The 23,457-nt window shown below is 28.8% G+C and overlaps 2 protein-coding genes and 1 long non-coding RNA gene across 3 annotated transcripts; 1 reads left to right on the plus strand and 2 right to left on the minus strand.

The window, feature by feature from the left end:
* Window positions 1-934: 934 nt before the first annotated feature.
* Window positions 935-14,415, minus strand: LOC132940435 (nuclear pore complex protein Nup214-like). The gene is made up of 19 exons (XM_061008048.1): window positions 14,107-14,415; window positions 13,918-14,050; window positions 12,657-12,865; window positions 12,393-12,583; window positions 12,117-12,328; window positions 11,940-12,063; window positions 11,697-11,878; window positions 11,445-11,629; window positions 8,131-8,189; window positions 7,298-7,389; window positions 6,992-7,218; window positions 6,736-6,923; window positions 6,517-6,669; window positions 6,266-6,454; window positions 3,591-6,188; window positions 3,298-3,431; window positions 3,132-3,227; window positions 1,291-1,483; window positions 935-1,112 (listed from the first exon to the last, which is right to left on the minus strand). The coding sequence occupies exons 1-19, from the start codon at window positions 14,143-14,145 to the stop codon at window positions 1,085-1,087; spliced, it is 5,232 nt and encodes a 1,743-aa protein (XP_060864031.1). The 5' UTR covers window positions 14,146-14,415; the 3' UTR covers window positions 935-1,084.
* Window positions 14,416-14,637: 222 nt separating this feature from the next.
* LOC132940438 (dnaJ homolog subfamily C member 9-like) lies at window positions 14,638-18,128 on the plus strand. The gene is made up of 5 exons (XM_061008052.1): window positions 14,638-14,989; window positions 15,263-15,415; window positions 17,452-17,577; window positions 17,639-17,850; window positions 17,913-18,128. Exons 1-5 carry the CDS (start codon window positions 14,896-14,898, stop codon window positions 18,099-18,101), a joined length of 774 nt encoding a protein of 257 aa, XP_060864035.1. The 5' UTR covers window positions 14,638-14,895; the 3' UTR covers window positions 18,102-18,128.
* Window positions 18,129-20,790: 2,662 nt separating this feature from the next.
* LOC132940441 (uncharacterized) lies at window positions 20,791-22,215 on the minus strand. Its single transcript, XR_009664084.1, has 3 exons — window positions 22,094-22,215; window positions 21,935-22,040; window positions 20,791-21,849 (listed from the first exon to the last, which is right to left on the minus strand). It is a non-coding gene; the product is annotated as an uncharacterized LOC132940441 (long non-coding RNA).
* Window positions 22,216-23,457: the final 1,242 nt, after the last annotated feature.

Below are 23,457 nucleotides of genomic sequence, written 5' to 3' on the forward strand. Positions count from 1 at the left end.
ACATGTATCGTAAACTTTCCGATGCTATTATTACGTAAAAATATTTATTTAAATTAAAATCCGTTCCCTATTTATAACCATAAGAATCCATCATATTAACAACTTCAAACGAAATAGACAAAAGAGTAAGAAGGTTATTTACAAAACTAATCCACTTTCAACACCAGTGAAAAAATCCGCTGTAAAGGAATACTTAGTTTTAAAATATTATTGTAATTAGTTTTATTTTTAAACATTTGTCACCATTGTAAAATAAATTAGTTGTTACACTTAGTTATTTGTTATGAAACTAAAAAATATATTGATTAGTCAATAAAATGTTAATTTTTAAATAAACTATTATTAATAACTAAATTTAATAATAGAGCACTATTTTTACTTACTTTTGTGATAATATACATTAAAATAATATAATATTATAGTATATAATATTAGTAATATTTAGTATAGAGCATCAAGAGTAGGCTTTGGAAAAACATGCAGTTCATTGAAATACCAGCCCTACAATAACATTAACTATCGAGCTACAGTAATTCTTTATTAGAAGCTAAGAAAAAAAGAGTAATATATCAAACCCCTATATTATAGTAAAAGTTTTTTTTTTATTAGCTCTTAGAATTACTAATTAATAATCAATATTTTTATTATCTTATAGAACATAGGGTCACCAAAGCTCATACTATACCACTGATATATTTATATGCAGAAATGGTAAATAACCAAAAGTTGAAAATACAGACTCCGGTCACAATCTAAAAAGCATCCTAAATAGTAAGTACCTTTATTAAATTTTAACTACTTTTATTAATTAAGTATTCAATATTTCAATATTAATGAAATTAATTAAATATCTATATACAAAATAATTACAAAACAATACTGCAAGTTATGAAAAATAATATTAATAATACAATAATTTAGTAATGTATTATATAAATAAACATTAATTTTATTTTTCAACAAATGTGTACAGAATAATTACAACTTTGGATATAATAAATTTAACATATACGTGTTATTAGAATATATATATAATAATTGAAAAGTCAGGATATCGTTCATTGTAGGTGTTAGATTTTTATCCTTAGCGCCAAGAACTAAATGAAGTTCCCCTAAAACAAATTAAACATTAATATAATATTTATTATTTATGTATATTTGTTTATATTTTGTAACAGATGAACCAGTTTATAAATTTATTTTTACAATATCATTAAAAAAATTAATATTTATTTTATTAACTTCGTTGGTATTTTTAAATGGTAAGATGGTAAGAAAATATTTATTTACCCAAATGTAGCTCCTTGGGGTTTAAATGGGCTTGTTTGTTGTGGTTGACCAAATCCTGGAGTGGTTGGAGACACAAAACCAGTGTTTTGATTTTGCGCTATATTACCAAAGCTTGGAGAAGTGTTTTGAGTCGCAAGAGAAGCAAATGCAGTCGATGGCTGTTGAGAAGCTGAACCAAATCCAAAATTCCCAGCTATTATAACAATTTATTACAAAGGTAATGAAAATGAAAAATTCTCAATAAACTAAAATAAATTCTGGATCTGTAGTTAGTTGTTTAACAATAATAATAACAACAATAACAAGAACAATTTTACAATCCATCATAATCAAATTCAATAGTTATCTATTGCCTTGAAAATAAAATCCAAATAAAATCATTAATTGATTCTGATTAAACCAAATGGCCTAATACTAAATTAATTATTATACTTTATATATATATATATATATATATACATAAAATGAATTACTTTATTAGTATATTGTACAATGTATATCAAATAAATCTAAATTACAGCTATTAGCACTATAAAATATTGACATGGTATCAACAAAACTCAACCGTTGTGACCAAAATAACAAATACTAATAACTTTTATTTTTTTTATTTTACATAGAAAGCCTCCATTACAAAGGAATAACTAATAAGTGATAATACCTATAATAAACTAATCTCTGTATAGCATTATTTGCCAACCAACTTCTCAAGCGATATTATTATAGTTTAGTACCGAATATAATAATTTGTGGCTATATTACCAGTTTTGTGGAAAACGCAAAATCATAATTTATATTTTAATTTATTCAGAATTTATTTACAGAATTCAACAAAACATCCATTAGGAAAGTAAATGCATTAAATCCTTTGGTAAAATCTGTATTTTACAACAACCTATGAACAATTTTTAATACATAATTGGAAAAAACAAGGTTGCAAGTCTTTGTTGACTATCCAGGGGGGGAGGGGGTGGAACGATACTGTTCATTAATTAACATTGAATTGACCGTTGGCTTGATTGAATTTAAGAATAATGAATTAAATAATTTATCTATATGACATAATATTAAAATTGGTCGATAGTTGAGAACATTAAAACTATTCACAGATTTAAAGAAAGGTTTAACTATGCTAACCTAATATTTCAGGATATACACCTTCATGCAACGATTTACAAAATAAAAGCCATAATGTGTAGGATTATGCTGAATATATAATAATAATAATAATAATAGCATTCACCAGATAGTCCATCGATACCAATTGACTTATCACCACACAATTTATATAGATCAGAATCAATTACTTATATAAAAAAAAAAACAATTACTAGACAGATCATACAACACAAGTGGGTCACGCAGTTGACTACAACTCATACAGTCATCGGTTCAATTCATAGCAAAGTGCAAACAATTTGTGTGGTTCTACACAATCACCAAGTTCCCGTGCTGTCGTCTGATTACATCATCCGGTTTCCAACTAGGTCCCACTCCACCGCACATGTCTCCTCTTGGAGAAGGGGGGGGGGGGGGGGGTAGTATCATGCATATAATGATATATTTATAGATAAATAAATCACATGATCTCCCTACTACTCACTTGTGATAAGCATTGACAAAGACATTGAAGTAGTTTCAATTAACAAATACAGAAAATAAAAATAAAATGCTATAAATAATATTCAATAAATTATGCCACATGGGGAGGATAAAGACGCAAAAAGTTTGCCACTATGCTGCGATACCACGTAAAACATTACCATGTATATAATATTATGTTCACCAAAGATATTGATTAGTACACTATAATGTAAGTTATAAGTTTGAATATATAGTACCGTTTTGTCCAAATGTTGGAGCTGTTGATCCAAAGGTTGCAGCTCCTCCAAACACAGGTGTTTGATTAAAACCCGATGATTTTTCATAAGTAGTTCCTAAAAATTAAATTGATATAATAATTGAATAGCAGAATAAAATATTAAAAAATCAATATTATATACATACCCATACTACCAAACATGGGTGGAGATCCAAAACCTAAATTATTTGATTGACCAACCATAGCGGGACTACCAAATCCGGTACTGGCAGTAGCACCAAATCCAGAATTTGGTACTCCGAAACCTGTATTGGGTGTACTAGAACAAATAAAATTATTAAGTTGGCTAACAGGTAAATGTTAACATTTAAAGCTATGTAACTGCATCATAAATTATAAAATATATTGGTCTGGATTCAAGTTTAAAAAAAAGTAAATAACATTTAATAAATGTATAAGTCCTGTAACTTGTATTTACCTTGCAGCTGGTTGGCCAAATACTGATTTTTGGTTAGAAAACAACGATGGTGTACTTGAAGGAGTTTTATTAACAGCAAAAGGATTGGCAGCTGGGGCAAAGCTATTTGCTGGTTGAGATGGATTACATGCTGGTTGGCCAAAAAGAGACATATTGCCAAATGCTGATCCAGGAGAACTAAATCCTAATGAAGGTTGACCAAATGATGATTGGTTAGCAGCAGCAGCTACTGATCCGAATAATCCACTAGATGCAGCTGTTGTTGAAGGAGACCCAAAAAGAGACGATGTTGTACTAGTTGTAACTGGCGCTCCAAAAACAGATGACGTGTTTGTGGATGCTGAACCGAATATTGAACCGGATGATGCAGGAGCAGTTGGATTACCAAATATTGAAGAACTTGTTGTAGCAGGATTGGCGGAACTACCAAATATTGAAGAACTTGTTGTTGCAGGAGCAGCTGGATTACCAAATATTGAAGAACTTGTTGTTGCAGGAGCAGCTGGATTACCAAATATTGAAGAAGTTGTTGTAACAGGATTGGCGGGATTACCAAATATTGAAGAACTTGTTGTAGCAGGATTGGCGGGATTACCAAATATTGAAGAGCTTGTTGTTGCAGGAGCAGCTGGATTACCAAATATTGAAGAAGTTGTTGTAACAGGAGCACCAAACGCTGTCGTCTGAGCTGGAGATCCAAAACCACTAGTAGTATTTGTTGTTGTAACCGATCCAAACATAGAAGACACGGTAGTTGTAGATGGTGTGCCAAATATAGACGGAGTACTTTTAATCGGGTTTCCAAAGATTGATGATGAGGTTGTAGTAGATGAGGCACCAAAAATTGAAGGTGCCATACTTGTATTGCTTGGTGATCCAAATATTGAAGAAACATTGGTTGTACTTGTAGTAGCACCAAAAATGGAAGGGGCAATAGTTGTACTCGTAGGTGTACTGAAAATCGAAGGGGCACTAGTTTTGTTAGTAGGAGTGCTAAAAATTGATGCTTGGCTTGTTGTGATAGTTGAATTTCCAAAAATACTTGTAGTACTTGTTGAGTTGATAGGCGTACCAAACATTGAAATATTTGTTGTTGGGATTTCAAAAATTTGTGAACTGCTCGCAGTAACCGGAAATTTTGGAGACTCTTCATTTTCTGGAGTAATTGGTTCAGATATAATTGGAGTTGGACTTTCAGAAACTTGGGAAGTGGTTTCAGTAACACTGTTTTCTACAGTTGTTGATATAGTACTAAAATCAAGGGCAGTTTTAACAGTTCCAAAGCTGGACGATACTGTGGAGGAATCTACTGGCTCACTAACTATAGGAACTGTTTTTTGTGGATGTGAAAAATTAAACGACGCTGTCACTGTGGTAGTTGGTATGGAAGTAAAAGAGGATTTGGTTTCTGATTCTGTAGTTTTTAAAACACTATCTTTGGATGCGTTAAAACTGAATGTTGAAAATGAAGTTGTATCTGGGTTTGTTGGTTTTGAACTAAACTTGAATGTAGTTAATGTTGCATCTTTTTCTGAAACTGTTTCTTGTTTATTCTTTGATTTATTTTCAGTACCAAATCCAGAAAATATACTTGAAGATTCTGAGGGTTTTGGTGTTTCAAAACTTAATGGTATATCATTTGGATTGTCCATTTTATTTTTAATAGAACCAGCAAAATCAAAGTTCACTGTACCGGTAGATTTTTGTACAGTTGTTTCTGATTTTGCTGTAGATACTTGGGAAAAATTAAATGGCATTTTTTCTTTTGCTTCTGTTGTTCCTGAAATAATATCTAAAGTAGAATTATTGGACACCATATTACTAGAACTACTGAAATTTATAGGTGTAGCCGTTAATGATTTTAAACTAAAATCTACAGGATCTCTAGTAGAAACTGCAGTACTAGTCACATTATTAGCAAACAATGGATTAACAGAACTAAAAACAATTGGGTCTTTAGTGAAAGCCTTATAATCAAATTTATTTGAGAAATCATTTGGTGCAACTGGCTTAGGAGTTGATGAATTATCCATTGGATTCCAGACAGTATTTGTAAGCAAAGGTTTAGACCCCAATGCAAATCCTGGAGTAAAAGTAGCTACAGATATTGGGGTTACTCCATTTATTTGTTGTGTGGTTGGTATTATTAAAGGCTTTTGGAATTGTGTCAAATCAAGCTGCGATGTTGATTGTAAATTATTATCTGTGACATTCTGTTCATTAGCATTATAGTTTTTGCTCAATAATGTAGACGGTTGTGGTAAAGTAGACACAAAACTATCTTTTGTCACAAAAGGCATGTAATCAATTTTTTTTTCATGCATTTTTGGTTTTGATACCGGTTTTAAAGGTGTGCTACACACAGGTCTGCTGAGATCTATATTTGCATATTGGGATCTGGTTATTTTTGTGCGCCTTGTTTTAAAATCTTTCAACCATTCTTGAAGTTTATTAACTTTGGAATCTGAAAGTGCTCTTTGATTGGCCGATAATACAGAGTACTTTTTTGCAACATTATATGAATTAATAGCAGACACTCCGTCTTTGTCTAAAGTAATTTTTAATAACTGTTCTGAAAGTTTTGATAAGCCAACATCACTATGGAATAAATGTATAAAATAAAAATATCATATTATATTAGATTATGAAAATTAAAAAAATAAACATTTACTAACCGAGACTCATTTAATTTAGAAGTATTTTGCACAACATCAGGTGCTAACGACAATTTTTTAAATGTTCTATATTTCATTTCTTCTACAGTATTATATAGAAAATTAATCTTCTCCTTTAGTTTGTTCACTATATTTGTATTTACGACCAATGATTTATATATAGTTTCCAAACAAGGTATTTTCAACTCCCTAAAATTATAAAATAATAAAGGATGTTTAAATAATCCAAGTTAATAAAAGCTACAACTTACTTATTATTTGGATTATAACTATCATATCTAGCTTTCAATTGATCGTCAACATGTGTCAATTGAGTTTCGATGTAGTATAATGTACGTTCTATATTGTCAAAAAGTGTTTTACTAAATGGTTCATCACTATCATTTCTCAATAGACATTTAAATCTTAACAGAAAATTAATAATATTAATTTAACTTAAAAAGCGCAATTTTTTTTTTTAAATTCATTACTTTGGATTTTTTAAAAAGAATATACGAGATTTTGAGTCCTCGACCCAAGCAATAGAATCTAATACCGCTTTTTGAAGAGCTTTACTTTCCACCCACTGTGAGCGATTGGTTTCATTCAATTCTTTAAAAAACGAGTCCAATGATGTCCATTTTTTCATAAGTATTTCTTTATCTTTTTCATTGCCAATCTATTAATATTAATGAAAAATGGACACTTCAATAAATATAATATTACATTAGATGAGATTTTTCTTACCTTAAGCTTACTAGTATTTAATGATAATTTCAAGATATCCTCTAATTGTAATTGGAATATTTGTACATCTTCCAACACTTCTTTTAACATAACTTGACTTACAGTTTCATCTGTTGATGTATTTTTATCAGGATTTGTTTGATTTAGAGTATTTTGTACAGGTGTAACAGTTTCAGTATACACTTCGGGAATGTTTGGTTTGACTACTGAAATTGTTGGTGTATCCACTAATATTAAATTATAAAATTAATGATTATCATTAATCACATATACAGGTATAGAATAATCATGATAAAAAAAGATTACATATTTGTGGTTGTTCAACTTGAGAAGTAGTTGATGTTTCTAAATAGCTGGCAAGCACCGATTCATTATGATCTCCTCTGGCTTTTTCATCACTGCATAAAAAACATTATCGATTAATGTGAAATTATAGGAGACCAATACAAATAATAGTAAAAGCTGAAGTAAAACAAATAAAAAACCAGAGAAGGCACAATGCCATATGGTAGGTTTCAAATGTATTTCATAATAAAACAAAAAAATGAATCTACTTTGTTTTTAGTTTAGAAAAATTGTCATTACATGATAATATCGACGTCCCAGATCAAAACTGCAACAACTCGAGATATAACAAATCCGAGTTTTGTACACCATCTTATAAACTGATGATATCTTATAGATTTCAGTTCAAGAACGCAATAAAATATAGTTAAATTATTGATTGTGAGAGAGCATTTTCAATATTATAATTTACAATATGTTACATAGAGAAACAATATAGAAAACACATTATACCAATATTTTGAGTTGTTACAATTTTGAACTGGGGCGTCGATATATCATATTTTTCTTTGAATTCATTTCATATTTTAGACTGAAGTTTCAACTTTTGTCATAAGTCTGTGCATATTTTATTATTATCTCAAATTTCCTTTAAAGGTCCCTCCGTTTCACTCATACATCATCATATTATTTTGAAGTTCAGATTAATTATGAAATTTCAAACTTTGAAGTGTGTTAGACAAAAACAGAAAATCACAGTATCGAATCCCCTTAACAGTATAAACTAAACTATTTTATTAAAATAAATCTTAACAAAATTAAAATATTATAATTATAGTTAGCTATTTACTTACACAACATCTATTATTTCTACTATTTCAGCCACATTTTGTTCAATTTCTTCAATATTATTCTACAAAAAAAAATTAATAATTTATTTCATAACATTTTGAAACCATTTATAAGTAAACAACTAAAACAAATTTCATGCAATTAACATGTAATATTCTTAACACAAATTCAAGTTTGTTTCAAATTGTATACATTTGAATTAGCATACAGTTTACAAAAGTTTAAATAATAATAAAAAAAAATCTATCAATTGAATAATATATCTTAAATATAAATTATAATATAATATGTTAAGAGGACGCTACCCGTGCATTTGTTGTTTCCGTTTTATACACGTACGACAGCAAGTTTTCATTCACTAGTTTGATTGTGTGCTGTTATTAGTTTTGATGTTAGAGTGAATTGAACGATTATCAAACTTTTAGGTAAGAACATTATCTATGCTTAAGCTTAAGTTCAATATTTCAATTTTCAAGCAAGATATGTGAATTTATAATTTGTAATATTTCACATACCCATTTTTCGATTGAAAATTAAAAATTGAAAAATCTCCGAATCTTAAGCACAAATAATGTTTTTACCTAAAACTTTGATAATAGGTAAAATTCACTCTAATATCAAAACTAAAAGCACACAATTGAAACTAGTGAATGAAAATGTGCTATGTCGTACGTGTGTAAGACGGAGACAACAAATACATGGGAAGCTTATACACAATTTTTTTTTTTTAAATAGGCACTTTACTAATATTTTAACATATTATACTGCAACCAATACACCAAACAGTTTTTATAAAATAAATTACAAAGTATATAATGATAATACTTAATTGCAGAACATAATATTATATATTATGTAGGTATGTTAATGTATACTTTGATTACTATTTAATAATTTAAATTCACACAAGTCTGATATTATATAATTAAAAAATAATTAAACAAGTAGGAATCAATATTCACAGTTATTACTAATTGATATTATAATTAATTTGGAAATTTGTTCTTTTATGTCAATAGCAAAAAATTTGGAAATCAAATGTTAATCAATAGTTTTCTCTCCTCATGAAAAGTAAAACTAGTAAAATAAACATTATTTGAACAAAGAGATGATGTCAGCACAATATTTTTTTTCTATGTCAGACCTTACACTAATAGACTGGCCTTGCCTAAAATAGAGTAGCTGTAGTAGCCGGTCTGACACAGCAGTGATATGCAGTATAATCACATCAGTGTTGTCATTCTCCGTCGAGTACATATATAATAATTATTATGGTGCAGTCACAAGCCACACATGAAGAGCGCGCTCTATCGATGACCGTTCTACGTGTATAAATGGCCAGTCTATTAGTATAAGGTCTATGATCTCAGACCTACAGACCACATAAATGAAACACGTTCACGAAAAAAACATTAGTTATGATTTTTGAATTGTCTTTGAGTAAGAACACATATTAAACAATTATAGAAAATAATATTTTTGAAGTTTTGATGTATAAGCTTAATATTTTAGATTCTGAGCGAAGCGATGAATGTATTGATTTTACAATGATGTTTTTTTTTTTATTATTTTATTATTACTTTTTGTCTGTCATCACCTTTTAGGACAGTAAAAGTGCTTGGATTTTCTTCAACAGTAACTTTTCTGATAGGAAAGTGAATCTAGTTAGTACTTAGGGGGGTCACAAGTAAAAATTTCCCAGTAGTTTTCAAAAGCAACATGAAAAACAAAACAAAAATTAAGGAAAAACGGGAATTATTATGCAAAATCTGTTTTAGAAAATCGATTTTGGTTTTTGATGCAACTCTAAAACAAATAACCATAGGTATATGAAATTTTGACTGAATGTTTATATTAGCATTTTCTATACACCATAACATTTTCCAAATATTTTGAACTGTTTACGGACATTTTTCAGTTTCCATTTTTTTTAGTTTTTTTTTCTATAAATATCAATACAATTTTATTTGTTGTGTAAAAAAGCTTGAAAATTTAATAGAAGGCTCCTAGATTATCATTTAAAAGGCAGATGACAAAACTTAAAAATGATTAGTCCCAGTTTTTAATTATAAGCATTTGAAGTTCAAATATTGATAAAATATAGAAAAATCACCAAATTATTTTGAGTTGAGAATTCATAAAAAATTTTCTTTTTAAATCTAAGATTTGAAAATGTAATACAAGATTATCCATAAGTTTGTCTACCTTTATCAAAAAAAAAAAAAATGTCTACAAGAAAATCAAATTAAATTTTTATGGGCATTTGAAATTTATATTTTTACATTTGATATTCTCTCGATTTCTCATGTAACAATTTTGCTATTTTGTTGTTATTCAAAAATAAATAACTGTAGATACATGAACATTTCACTGAATGTTTATATTTTCATTTTCTATACACGATATAATTTTGAAAATATTTTGACTCTTTTTGAGCTGTTTACAGACATTGTCAGTTTTCAATTTTTTTAATTTTTCTTTCTATAAACATCAATAATTATTATAGGTTCCTGATATATTGTTACAATAGCAATTAAGAAATATTAAAAATACATAGGGACAATTTTTTTTTATAAGCATTTAAAGTTCAATTTTTAACAAAATTGATCAAATTTAAAATTTAATAATTATTTTGTTGTTAAAAATTTATAAAATGTTCAACTTTTATAAGTAAGGATTGAAAATTGAAAACAAGGCTCCATGTAAATAGCTTATTTATAAATTACTTTATTCACAATAATATCATCAAATATACTTGGTAATATCATAGGCTGACTGACCGTTTTCGCTCAGAATCGTTTATCTTATACAATGATATTATATCTTTGAATTCAAATTTAACACCATTCATTACAGTGACCCACTTGTAACCTACTGAATAGCAGAGCGACATCCACTTATCCACCTTTTTATTATTTTACTTAAAATTTTTTTTTGTAAAATTAATAAAATTATAAATTGGTTGTAGACAATATTTAGACAAATCAATATGTCAAACACTCACCAATATATATCTCAATATTTTTTTTAATGGGTAATTTTACTCAAGATTATTTAAAAATATGAATGATTTTGTGTGAACGCAGTCTGTTTGTATTAGACATGACCCAGAGAGAAAAAATAGTAATATCCCCTTAATGATTAACTTGATGTTAAAATGCTTATACCTAAATTCTAAAGGCAAAATATTTAAATTATGGATTGTGTGAGGGACAATTAAGACGTCACTCGATTTCAAAATTAAAGTAGTTATAACTAAGTAATTTAAAAAAATTATAAAATATTAAAATATTTAATTAACATAATTTATGCTTACTATTTTAGAATTGGTAGTAAATAACTGAGAGACTATATTATCTGATATTTCTGTTGGTGGTTTACATATATTTTTGTAGTCAGTTAACTGATTTTCAATATGATACATAAATAATATACCATCACTTGATAATACACATAATACTGGCATTGGTTCAAGAAATATTTCTTCATTTGATTTAGATACTGTAACAATTTTCATTTTAATAAGATTATTTAAAAATAAAATAGAAAAAATATAAAATATATTTACATTGTTTTATTTGCATTTGAGAAGAAAGATCTAATGACATTCCTAAAGGATACATCTGTTTATCAAGTCTGTATGGTAACTCTGGTCTTGTTTCTAACACCCAACATTGCCATTGGTTTTCATTATTTATTCCCATAACACCAATTTCTGTACAATTTGAAGAAGCGACAAATAGAAGATTCCTAAAAAGCAAATTAATAAATTATGTCAAGATATAGAACTACATTATCAAGTCTAATTTACCAATTTTGTTGAAATATTGTATAATATTGATTTAATCTATACTGTTCAGAATTCATCACAACATATTGTTCAAAGTTAATAAATTCCACTGGTGCATTTTTTGGTGTGTTGAGAATATAAAGATCTATAGAATATAAATAAGGATTAAAACATTTTAAACAAGATATAATAACTTACTTAATTGATTATCTGTGTTATCCACAAAATCATAAACAACTGCAAATTGAAAATTTGATATCCATTTTATTTTAATAGGTTTTACATTTCCCGTTACATCGGTTGGTGGTAAATACTGCTTCATAGCTTTGAGTTCAGGTTTATACTGTGTTAAAGACCCATTAGAACTACCAATTATTATTTGTTTTCCTTTAGGGCTCCAACTCAAACATCTAAAAAATATATTTTAATAATGAAATAAATAAAATAAGCCTAATACCGTGTCAATTTACATACAGTGTACTTGATTGTGGTGGTAAACTGACAACATTATACATTCCACCATCTTTCAACTCTATAATATGCAAGGATCCATCAGACAAACAGCATGCCAAAGAATTTTGAACACCTGGATTCCATGACATGTCTATTACATGTGATTCCTGGATAGCTGTAAGCTCAACAAATGCTAACGGAGAAACGCAATTCTGAAATGAAGTGTTGGGTTATGATTATGATTATAATAGTAATAATAATATAATAACTATTATTATATTTTACTTTTGAAATTAAATCCTCAACATTGTAAATAGTTATTGAGGTTTTTGAATTTGAAATTCCCGCAACTGCTATATATGCTTCATCACAATTAAGGTCTAAAAAGTTTGGGGTATAATCTAATTCTATTTCACGTCTTAAAAAATCTGTCAATGTATTTTTTTCAACGCCAAAATCGCCAACTAGATGACGAACATGTTTCATTGAAATAACTAAACAAAATTTAAATATTCATTAAAGTAATACAACTCTTATGCCGAGTTTCTTAAACAAACACTAAACAATTAATGAAACAATAGTTAGTCCTTTGAAAATGATTGATCCATTAAATTTTAGTAAACCAATAAATAAATTAACTTAAACTTTAACTTGGTGTTAATATTAAATTTAATTTAAGTATTTTGACAGTTGAAAAATTCAGTTTAACTCCTACAGGCAATTATAAAAATAAAACAAAATAATTACATGGTTAGGTAAATTAAAAAAGTAATAATGGTTTGTCAATAGTTTAGATCACATATTAATGCTTTTATAAATGACTATATAAAATATCATTAGTAGAATTTGAATTTAAATGCAAACGTAGGCAATGCTATAAAAAAATTATAATTTCCATTTCATAAAAAATACTAAGATAATTGGGAAATTTTAATTTAGATTACTGATTCAATATAGCCTTTAAATACTAATATATTTATGGTAAGTTGTTAGACTTAATTAAAAAAGTTGTGATACCTAAGATCATGACTAAATAAACAGGCATGTCAGCTAAAATTTCATTTTCGCTATCGTTGCACATGTTCCTCAGAAATGGAATAAATAATATAAAATGTATAATGTAGATTATTATTATAATGTACAATTTTAGCGTTTATTCCAAGTCTGGGGAACATTTTATCACAATTTTATGCGCAGTGTTTTTAAGCTGACATGCCGGTTTATTTAGTCATGCCTAAGATATAGGTTATTTAAAAACTAGAATTTTAAAATGTTATTATACATGAAAAGTTATATAATTTTTATATTGATCTAACTACTTACATTCAGATATTATTTGTAAGTATTACTAAAATAACAACAATACTATATATTGAAAATCAAACTTCTAATAATAAATAAATCACAAAAATTAAAGATGATAAGGTAGGTACTATGAATATTATGTATTTTACAATAAAAAAAATAAATTGTAAAACCAATTGCATCTAAAATTCAATAAATTTTTTAAATTTAATTCTTTATAAAAGAAAATTATATATCGTACTGCAAAGCTGATTGGGAGAAGCAACAATAGTTATTCCATATCGGTTAGAACTGATGATCATGGCAGTAGATGTGTCAAATTGGTGTCCTTCATTGAAAACACGAAGATTGCAGAATGCCGAACACTTAAAATCCTATAAAAAAAACAATATAAAAACTATATTTTTACACTAAATTAAACTGATTGTACCAAAACATCAACACAGGATCCTTTAACGTGTGTACTCATTTTGATGTTGCTCTTAGAATTAAGTTAAACTAAAGAACAAACTGAAAATCAAGCAAGTGTCATATTGTAAAGATATTCAAATAATGGAAATAGTTCAAAACATAAGTTGAAACCACAGACAATTAATTTAAACTAACTTTTACCACAGACAATTTAAATTCAAAAATCAAAGTGCATGCTGAATGCTATAATAAAAATTAAATTGTAACGACACCAAGTCACCAACCATCATCGGCATCATCATCACGGCAACACGACCGGTTATTACTTATTATCAAAATATTTCTGAATATTGTACACTGTATAGTCTGAAAATATACTTGGTACATGGTATACCCATAGACAAGTATACCATACACATATTATTTTGTCAATTCGTCGTCATGGAAGAGATCATGAAACGCTTGTAACTGAACTAAACACAGACAATAAACATATGTTACTTTTACCCGCCATTTCAATCCTTTTTATCATTCACCTATAAAAAAAAAAAGAGTATAATTTGACTAATAAATATTAAATAATAGTCATTCATGTTTTATACTATACTCATCTGGCTTCGACGCTTTGTGCTTCGTAGTTCGTTATTTACTTTTGAATTAACGTTAAGTTGAAATTTCCAATTATTTGATCCATATCTTTACGTTTGTCAATTCGCTCATTTTATTATTGTCTTAGTAGGTATACACGCGTTCGATACAAGTTATCAATATCGCTTGATAGTTTTTAAATTGTATTCACGATTTCAACATGACCACGTTATTAGAACTTTGCCGTAAATATTTCAACACCGACAATCTATACGAGGTGTTGAATACGAGAAAGGATGCTACAGATAAAGAAGGTTAGATATTGTGCTCAGGCCCCTCGTTAGATATTTTCCGCCCTATTGCCCTAAAGTGAACATTTTAATGCCATTCTGCTGATATTTATTTAATTTTACCGCCTTCGATTCCTTTAAAACTACGCCGTCCTAAAGCGACGCATGTATGTCTCGCTTGTGCCCTAGCTACGGGCCTGATTGTGCTCCTGTGTTAAGTGTTATTACAAACTTACAGCTAAACGTAGATGGATTTAAAATTTACCTATATTTATCAATTGTTGTGGTTTGTTGTAGTTCGTAAAGCGTATTATGTATTGTCAATGAAATACCATCCTGACAAAGTAACAGAAAACGAAAAAACTGAAGCTACTGAAAAATTTAAAGTTATCAGTCGAATTCATGCACTGCTAAATGATGCTGACAAGAGAAAGCTTTATGATGACACTGGTAAGTTATGGATTGTAGTGTTTACATTTTACATTACATTTAGCTTTATTTGTTTAATAAATTATTAATTTATAATCGTTAGTGATAATCATACATATTTACATTTTTTATTCTTTTGTTATTGTTATAAATTATAATTAACCAATTACCTACTTAATAACTATTTAAATTCTTCGTAGTTTAAATATATCAGTATATTTCTACTTAACCTGGCACCCTTTTTTTGCAATTTTTTTTTTGAAACTTATGTAGTTAATTACGCTGAAAACGATGGTGAAGTCAGAATTTGGCGCACGGACTTAGTTTTGAAGTTATGATCTAATGAAGTTCACTGTATAGCGATTTTTACGCATCGCACTAACTTACTACGACTTTTAGAATATTGATATATTTTTTTATCGATGAGTGACGCAAAACTCACCCTGTGACCTAATTGAGGTGATGTTGCATAGGTAGTCGAGGGATATTTTAGATTAGCGGAGCGAAACGACGAGTGCCGCAAAACATGTAATCACTGCCCATACTATGACAACCACGCTGGCAATTAACGTATTCTATAAACAATATTTTTGAAAACCCAAGTTCACCCGAGGAGAATGCGTAAAAATCATTAAGCCATAACTTCAAAACTAAGTCCGTGTGCCAAATTCTGGCTTCACCATCGTTGTCAGCATACATATGTTTCAAAAAAAAAAATTGCATAAAAAAGGATGCCCGGTAAAGTAGAAAAGTTCCAATATATCTACTCTTTCAACAAATAATATTTTTCCCACTTAAATTGTAAGTGTTCTCCCCCTCTTCCAACTAAAATCTATTTTGTAATATGAACAAAATTCTTATGTTGATATCTTGATATTGTGCTATTATATATTTCGAACATAATGGAATCATTAATTAGTCAGTACTAAGGAATGAATTTATATGTAATTAAAATACAAATATATGTAAGTATATTTTATAATTTTTGGTAATTTCTAACTCAAATTATGTGTTGCATTGAATAAATATAATTTCTTTAAATTATTTATTGTTCAATGTCGCCTATTAGGTCTCAAAATATTTTTAAAACTGCTTAACATTAACTGTACCCAATTGGGACATATTTGAAACATGTTATAATATCTAGAGCCAATAATTCCAATTTTCTAGAAGGGTGTCAATCTTTATGTTGTTAAATTGTCTGAAAATGAATAAAACTTTTTCTATAACGATATACATTTCCTTGGACCTTTTCCGTTTATTCACTACCACTACTTTATTTTGTTTTTCTTATTTATTATAACTGTTCAACATTGGTTGGTAGGTACCCCACTGTTGTTTATTCCGTGGTTTTATTTTGCCCCAAGAACTCTCAATGGTATTAGTGTGAGCCTAAGTGTTAGTACATATACCATGTCAGTGATGCCCGCGTTGCCACTTGCTCGCTGCGCTTGAACAAAAAATCAAAAATATCCCTCGATTTGCTATGCAACACCACCTTAAGTTGGTTACAGGGTAACCGTCATACATCCACTCTTAATATGATGTGTTACACGTACAACGATAGTGAATTAACAGAAAAACCAAAAATAGTAATGGTAGTCAATAAATGGAAAAGGTCCATTTTATTTTATGAGATACCTCCCTATTTGTTTATTAATGAATTTTAATTTGTTCTATTGATTCAAGTTTTTGCATTATACTTAGTATTTCCCAATTAAATTTGTGTACAATTAAAGCCAAACACTTACTTAAACCCAATTGCTATCGCCATAAGTTGAGAACCTATTGTCAGTCATAAATAAATATTATTTAATACAAGACTAAAAATATACTGATGTTATTGGATGATTGTGTTTATTGTATAATATATTGCTGATTTGTTCACTATGACAAAATATTAAAATGTATGAATGATGATACTCCAAAATATGTTACAAAATATTTACAAATTTGTGAAATATGTAAAAATATGCATTTGTATATAAATCCGCACCCTTGTTAGTGCTACTACCTATATCTAAAATTAATTTAATGGTAACAATTTGTTTTTGTAGGATGTGTTGGTGATGATATTGATCCCAACTCTGCTACAGAAGATTTCCCTTGGGAAACCTATTGGAGTTCAATTTTTAGAAAAATTACTGACAACGAAATCAGGGATTATGAATTAAAGTATAAAGGTATATACTATTTAAAAGGTATCGTTTTATGTTATTTTAAATGTCATTCAATCTGTTTTAGGTTCAGATGATGAAAAAAGAGATCTTAAAAAAGGATATTTAGCAGGGAAAGGAGATATGGAATTTATTATAAACATGGTTCCATTTAGTTCTGTGTATGAGGAAGATCGTCTTCGTGAGGTTTTAGGAAAAATCATTGAAGAAGAAGATTTACCAAGATTTAAAGCATTTAGCAATGAACCTCCTTCGAAAAAAAGAAAAAGATTAGCAAAAGTGAGTCAACTATAATTTTAGAAATTATTATTCCTAGTTTGATGTATTTTTTTTAATTTTAGGCTAAAAGAGAAGAAGCCCAGTGCACAATAGATGTACAAAATGAGAAAAAAAATAATTCTAATGATTTAATGTTGGCTATTAAAAAGCGATCTGCTGAACGTGAACAACAAATGGATAATTTTTTTGCTAGAATGGAGGCTAAATATTGTACACCCAAAAAAACAAAAAAAAATTCTAAAAAGACTTAACATTATTAAAAATTATCTTTTTGATTATTTTCTGTATAATAATGTGTATATATTTTAACATAAAATATCTCATGAACAGTGTTCTTTTCTATATAAGACCTATAAAAGAATTATATTTAAATAATTTAATAATAATCGTGTAAATTCTAAAAAACAGATTTCAAAAAATTGTAAATTCATAGTTACATATTTTGTGATACTAATATATTTTTTAAATTATTATATATCTATTTAAAAATAAGCAATGAGCCAAAAAATGTATACATTTTCTTTTTTTACAGATGTTAAAATTTAAACCTAGTTGTTTTCTGTTTTAAGCATTAAAACTTGTCTTTTATTAAGATAATGTTTTAAATGGGCCAGGCCGAGACAGTAGTAAAAAATTTATATGATATACAATATAACAACTCTCTATTTACCATTGCTAATAATAATAATACATGCTAATTGATAATAATAAATAATAAGGTACATTATGATGAATTATAATATTTTTTTTCGCTTAATACAGTTAACAATTATGGACTCGTCTTAATATTTCTTGTTGGCTGTTTTTGTTCAAGTATATTATTAGGATAGACTACTAAATTTCCTGGATCATGATTATCATTATCTTCTGATATGTTCCCCTGGTTATTTTAAACGAAATAATATCTAAGAGTTGCAGCTTATGCAATTATTTTACCCGGGAACCACATTTTAATTTTTAGGTACTTGGTTTGAATTCAGGTTCTTTAGTTACAACTGTCTTGCAATATTTGCTTTATACTTATATCGTTGTTGTTTTACTTAATAATGGACATGGTTTTAAAGTTTAGACAATGCTAATGGTGTTCACAAAACTACTATAGTGTAATTATTCTGAAGGAGATGCTTGTATACTAACTGTAGGTATACATATTTTAGTCTCCAAGAGCGGTGATTGAATATTTTATCTTCTTTTTTGCTAGATTGTAGTCACTGGAACCTAGAATCTTATATTGGGAGATTGCTAAAAACAATTTAATAAATTTACTATTTAAATGTCATATGCATAATATACAATGTTGAACTTTTTATTATAAACCATAAATAAATAATCATACACCTGATAGCTACAGTTAAATATCAGGTGTATGATTATTTACCATGCTAATTCATGCTTGCTAAATAAAACAATGTCATAACATTTTATACATAATATTAAAAACCATAATATTTAAATATATATAGTTTCCATGAGAACGGTCAACTATACTATTAAAATAACATTTGTCTTTCACTTCATAATTTATTGCTTAAAGATTGCGCTTACAGTTACTCGCCTTTTTCTCTTTAAAATAGAAATGTCTTCAAATATGCTAATCCAGTTCTCGAGCCGTGCTAAATATTACGGTGCCATGGCCGCAAAAAGACTGCAGACCACGTATTATGCCAACATTGAAGTGGCGATCGAGGCAAAAAAGAACACGCCGACCGATTTAATAGACCAAATAACGGAATCGATATTCCGGAAGCTGGTCGCGGCTTGTCTGCAGCACTTGCCGCTGGTCGTCGGAAAAACGGTTCGTCGGAAACGCCGAGCGTACATAATGCCGCCTTTGATGTCGTTGAGCCGGCCAATGGATTTCCACGGGGGATTCTCGAGCCGAGCCAAATATTACGGTGCCATGGCCGCAAAAAGATTACAGACAACGTATTATGCCAACGTTAGAGCGGCGATCGTGGAGGAAAATAAAGTGCTGACCGATTTGGTGAAACAATTTACGGTGTCGATAATGCGGAAGCTGGTCGCGTCTTGCGTGCAGGACTTGCCGCTGGCCGGTTGTACACAAGACTTGCCGCTGCAGAATTCGCCTTTCGGAATAGTGGACCCGGTAATCACCGATAAAATGGCACAAAATGGACGCCGATCAATGACTTCGACTTCGGCCAGTCGATCCGTGGATTCTTTCGATGAGGGCTGCACGGGCCGTGCAGAATTTAACGGCGTCGCGACATATCATTCTATGCCGAATATTGCGGCAATCGAATTTGAAAGCGATGTGCCGTCCGGTTCGAGGAGTCTGGATTCGGTGCAGGTCACCGGGAAAAACATGAAACAAAAACGCCGAACGATTTGGTCTCGCACAAAAAAATTTTTAAGCCGTATGTTGTGCTGTAGTACAACTATTGCAGATTAAATAATTATTGTAAATTGTAATTATTAAAAATTATATTACCTATTTACCTGTATGTATTATGTTCATGTATTATTAATAATTAAAATGTAAATTGTAAATTTGTATAAAAATTAGATTACCTATGTATTATTTTTATGTATTATACCTGCACGAAATTGCATTAATTACAAATAATATGTGTTTATGTTGTATAATTCAATATCAGCTTCAATTTTATGTATTATATAAATAATGAACACCAAAATACAATTGAAAAAAAGGTGGGCAAGTGACCCAGTCTTTGTGATTGGTGTGTTCAATTTTAATTCAATTCTATAAAAACATTGAATGCGAAAATCGGTTCTGACTTCTAAACGAAGACGATTTGCCATCCTAATGACAATATTACCAGGTATATTTTATGATAATGTTACTGCTGTTAAGATAATTTATTTTACTATTAGACAATAGTACGTAAAGTAGATTACAGTAATTTTTTCCAAAATAATTGCATTTGAAAATGTCCTTGTGTGTATACATCAAAATAATATATACATTAATAGTTTCAAATGGGCACCCACAGTAAAATGTTTTAATTATAACAAAATAACTAAAATCATTATTCCTCATTTAAATATCTAATTTTATCAACATTTTAACTACTTACACTTATGAAAAAAAATCATACAAACATATTTTTAATATTTTTCTTCTATTATTAAAATAACTTCTTATGGAGAACCTTGTATTAAATTTTAAAATCTTAGATATAAATAAAAATTATTTTATTTTTATCTAACTACAGATTGCAAGTTTTCATAATTTTGACGAATTTTTTCACTCATAAAAACATATTGTGGATTTACGCTCAACTTTTTTTTTAATTTCCACTAATAACAACAGCCTTTGAGTTTTATTTTAACTTTTTTGGGGGAGCCCCACTTGTATACTTTTTAGAAAACAATTCTCACTAATCAATCTCTTTTGAATCGCTGCACGCTGTTGGATAAGACGCCTGCTATGAGCTACGTAGGAAAAGTTTAACGATAAAAACGATTAATTTTTAAAATAGTTCAACTTTATCTAAGTAAAAAAAAATTAAAAAATTTACAAAATGATTCTCGTTTTCAAAAATTGCTTGAGCTATAAAATGGTAATTTCAAAATATTACATAAATCATTAATCAATAACGTAGTAAACTTGTAACTTGTAATCAAGTATACAATCATAATATGACAAACACAACTCTTAAATTAAATTATTGTAATTTGTGTACCCAATTCACTTTAAACTATGTTAAGTTGCCTATCGATAAAACACAGTAATCTAAAAATAATTATAACAACCTACAATAAATTAATTATAAAACAATTTCACTTAACAATGATAAATTGGCATTTTTTTATACCTAGTGTTGTAAATTGTTTTAAAATATAAACTTTATGTGCTTCATAAAATACGTTTTTCTTAAAATATTACATTGGTATAATAGTTTATTCGTCGTCTTGTTCAAGTCGGTGATTCACATACATCATTTTGGTTGTTCAATATTTCATTCTGCTCAAGAAAATCATCACGAATATCGACCAAGTCATTGTAAAGTTCATCTAGTGAAGAAAATAATAAAAATAATAATTACATAAGTTCTTAACTTTTGTAGGTACTATCGAGTGCGTGGTAGCGGATCATTACCGTTGAAAAAACTGTGTGATTTTCCTGACCCTCCTACCTCTGCTGGTAATTCATTTCTCGATGTGTAATTGAATATATCATCTGAACCGACTGGATGAAGTGTTATCTGAAAATTATCACATGAAGTTTTATTAATTAACTAGATAAACCGCTACCTACCTATAAGTAATAAATAATAATACGTATAAAATCCATTTTGTAAACAATTGATTGTATAAAGCTGAATATAATATTTTGGCGCATAATTAAAAGTACCATCAGAAAAAAAATCTGATGAATCAACTTACAATCTTATAATTATTCACCTGAAACCTGAAGTCCTGAATTATGTACTGTTAATACATTGTTTATACATTATACCTTAATATAATATTAATATTAAGACATATTAATATAATTAACATTTAATAGTGTACCTATAAATTTGTATCTATCATTATATAATGTAACTCTCTACCTCCATCACAAGCATATGCTTAAGGGAGGTAGATAATTTATTGTAAACTTTAATATTAATGTTTTAATTTACTTGTATTTAAATGTTTTCTTTACAATAAAATAAAAAAAAAAAAAAAAATATAATATATTCATAATATATATAGGTAATATTTATACTAAAAGCGCAGCACCACTGTCGGCAATCAACGTACTTATTTGGCATAGGACGGGCTGGTCTATAACAGTAAGAGGTCTATGACTTAACAATGTAATATTATGTATTTCATTTCATTTTGTTGAAGTACCTAGCTATTAATGAAAAACTATTTTTAACACATGTATTTACTTATTATTTTTGTCTTTTAGTTTATCTAATTTTATTTGATTAAAATAATTCTTGTCACGCCTGCACCGAAAGTTTGGTTTTCGATAGCGGTTGGAGTGTTGGAGGGCGGGCGGTAAAGTGGGAATCCCTAATAGTGCCGAGTGGTTAAGTGGAAATCCCAAAAAATGCCGGGCGGTACAAATCTCCAAAAGTGCTGCGCGCACATTTCACGCGCGACGCTCGTATACCCTGCACAGTCACTGAAATAGGGAAATCTATACCACGGCCGTCGGTTCATTACAAATTATAAACTTTTGGTTACATCTCATTATCATATTATAATCTCCATGCGTGAAGCTTTAAATAAATAAAACCAAATCGTTTCTTTCATGAAATATATTGTTGTCGTATAATAAATAGTCTAGTTGTTGCATAGATCCCTGCATTACCTTTGACGTTATCGATGAAACGCAGAGGTGTGTAGTCCAGGTTCACCAGGAATGATTGTAAGTTATATGTTACTATCAAAAAATTAATATAACTATTTATTTACTGATTATAAAATTAAAATGTAGGGTCAACAAGGCCTACCTGGTCCAACTGGAAACCCAGGTGAACAAGGTTTACGCGGTGAAAATGGTCCACAAGGTGTAGACGGACCTCCTGTGAGCAGGCGCGGATCCAAATCAATTATTAGAGGGGGGCCATTTTTTATTTGGACATAATATAATACATACAATTTAATAATTCTATTATATTA

This window comes from Metopolophium dirhodum, chromosome 3 (genome assembly GCF_019925205.1).
Source record: "Metopolophium dirhodum isolate CAU chromosome 3, ASM1992520v1, whole genome shotgun sequence".
NCBI classification, from domain to species: Eukaryota; Metazoa; Arthropoda; class Insecta; order Hemiptera; family Aphididae; genus Metopolophium; species Metopolophium dirhodum.

Coding starts and splice junctions, on each gene's coding strand:
- LOC132940435 (XM_061008048.1), bottom strand. CDS start 14,145: ATGAGTACACACGTTAAAGGATCCTGTGTTGATGTTTTG. Junction 6,455..6,516: donor AGTTATAATCCAAATAATAA/GTAAGTTGTAGC, acceptor TTATAATTTTAG/GGAGTTGAAAATACCTTGTT. Junction 1,113..1,290: donor CCCCAAGGAGCTACATTTGG/GTAAATAAATAT, acceptor AATTTGTTTTAG/GGGAACTTCATTTAGTTCTT.
- LOC132940438 (XM_061008052.1), top strand. CDS start 14,896: ATGACCACGTTATTAGAACTTTGCCGTAAATATTTCAACACCGACAAT. Junction 17,578..17,638: donor TTATGAATTAAAGTATAAAG/GTATATACTATT, acceptor AATCTGTTTTAG/GTTCAGATGATGAAAAAAGA. Junction 17,851..17,912: donor AAAGAAAAAGATTAGCAAAA/GTGAGTCAACTA, acceptor TTTTAATTTTAG/GCTAAAAGAGAAGAAGCCCA.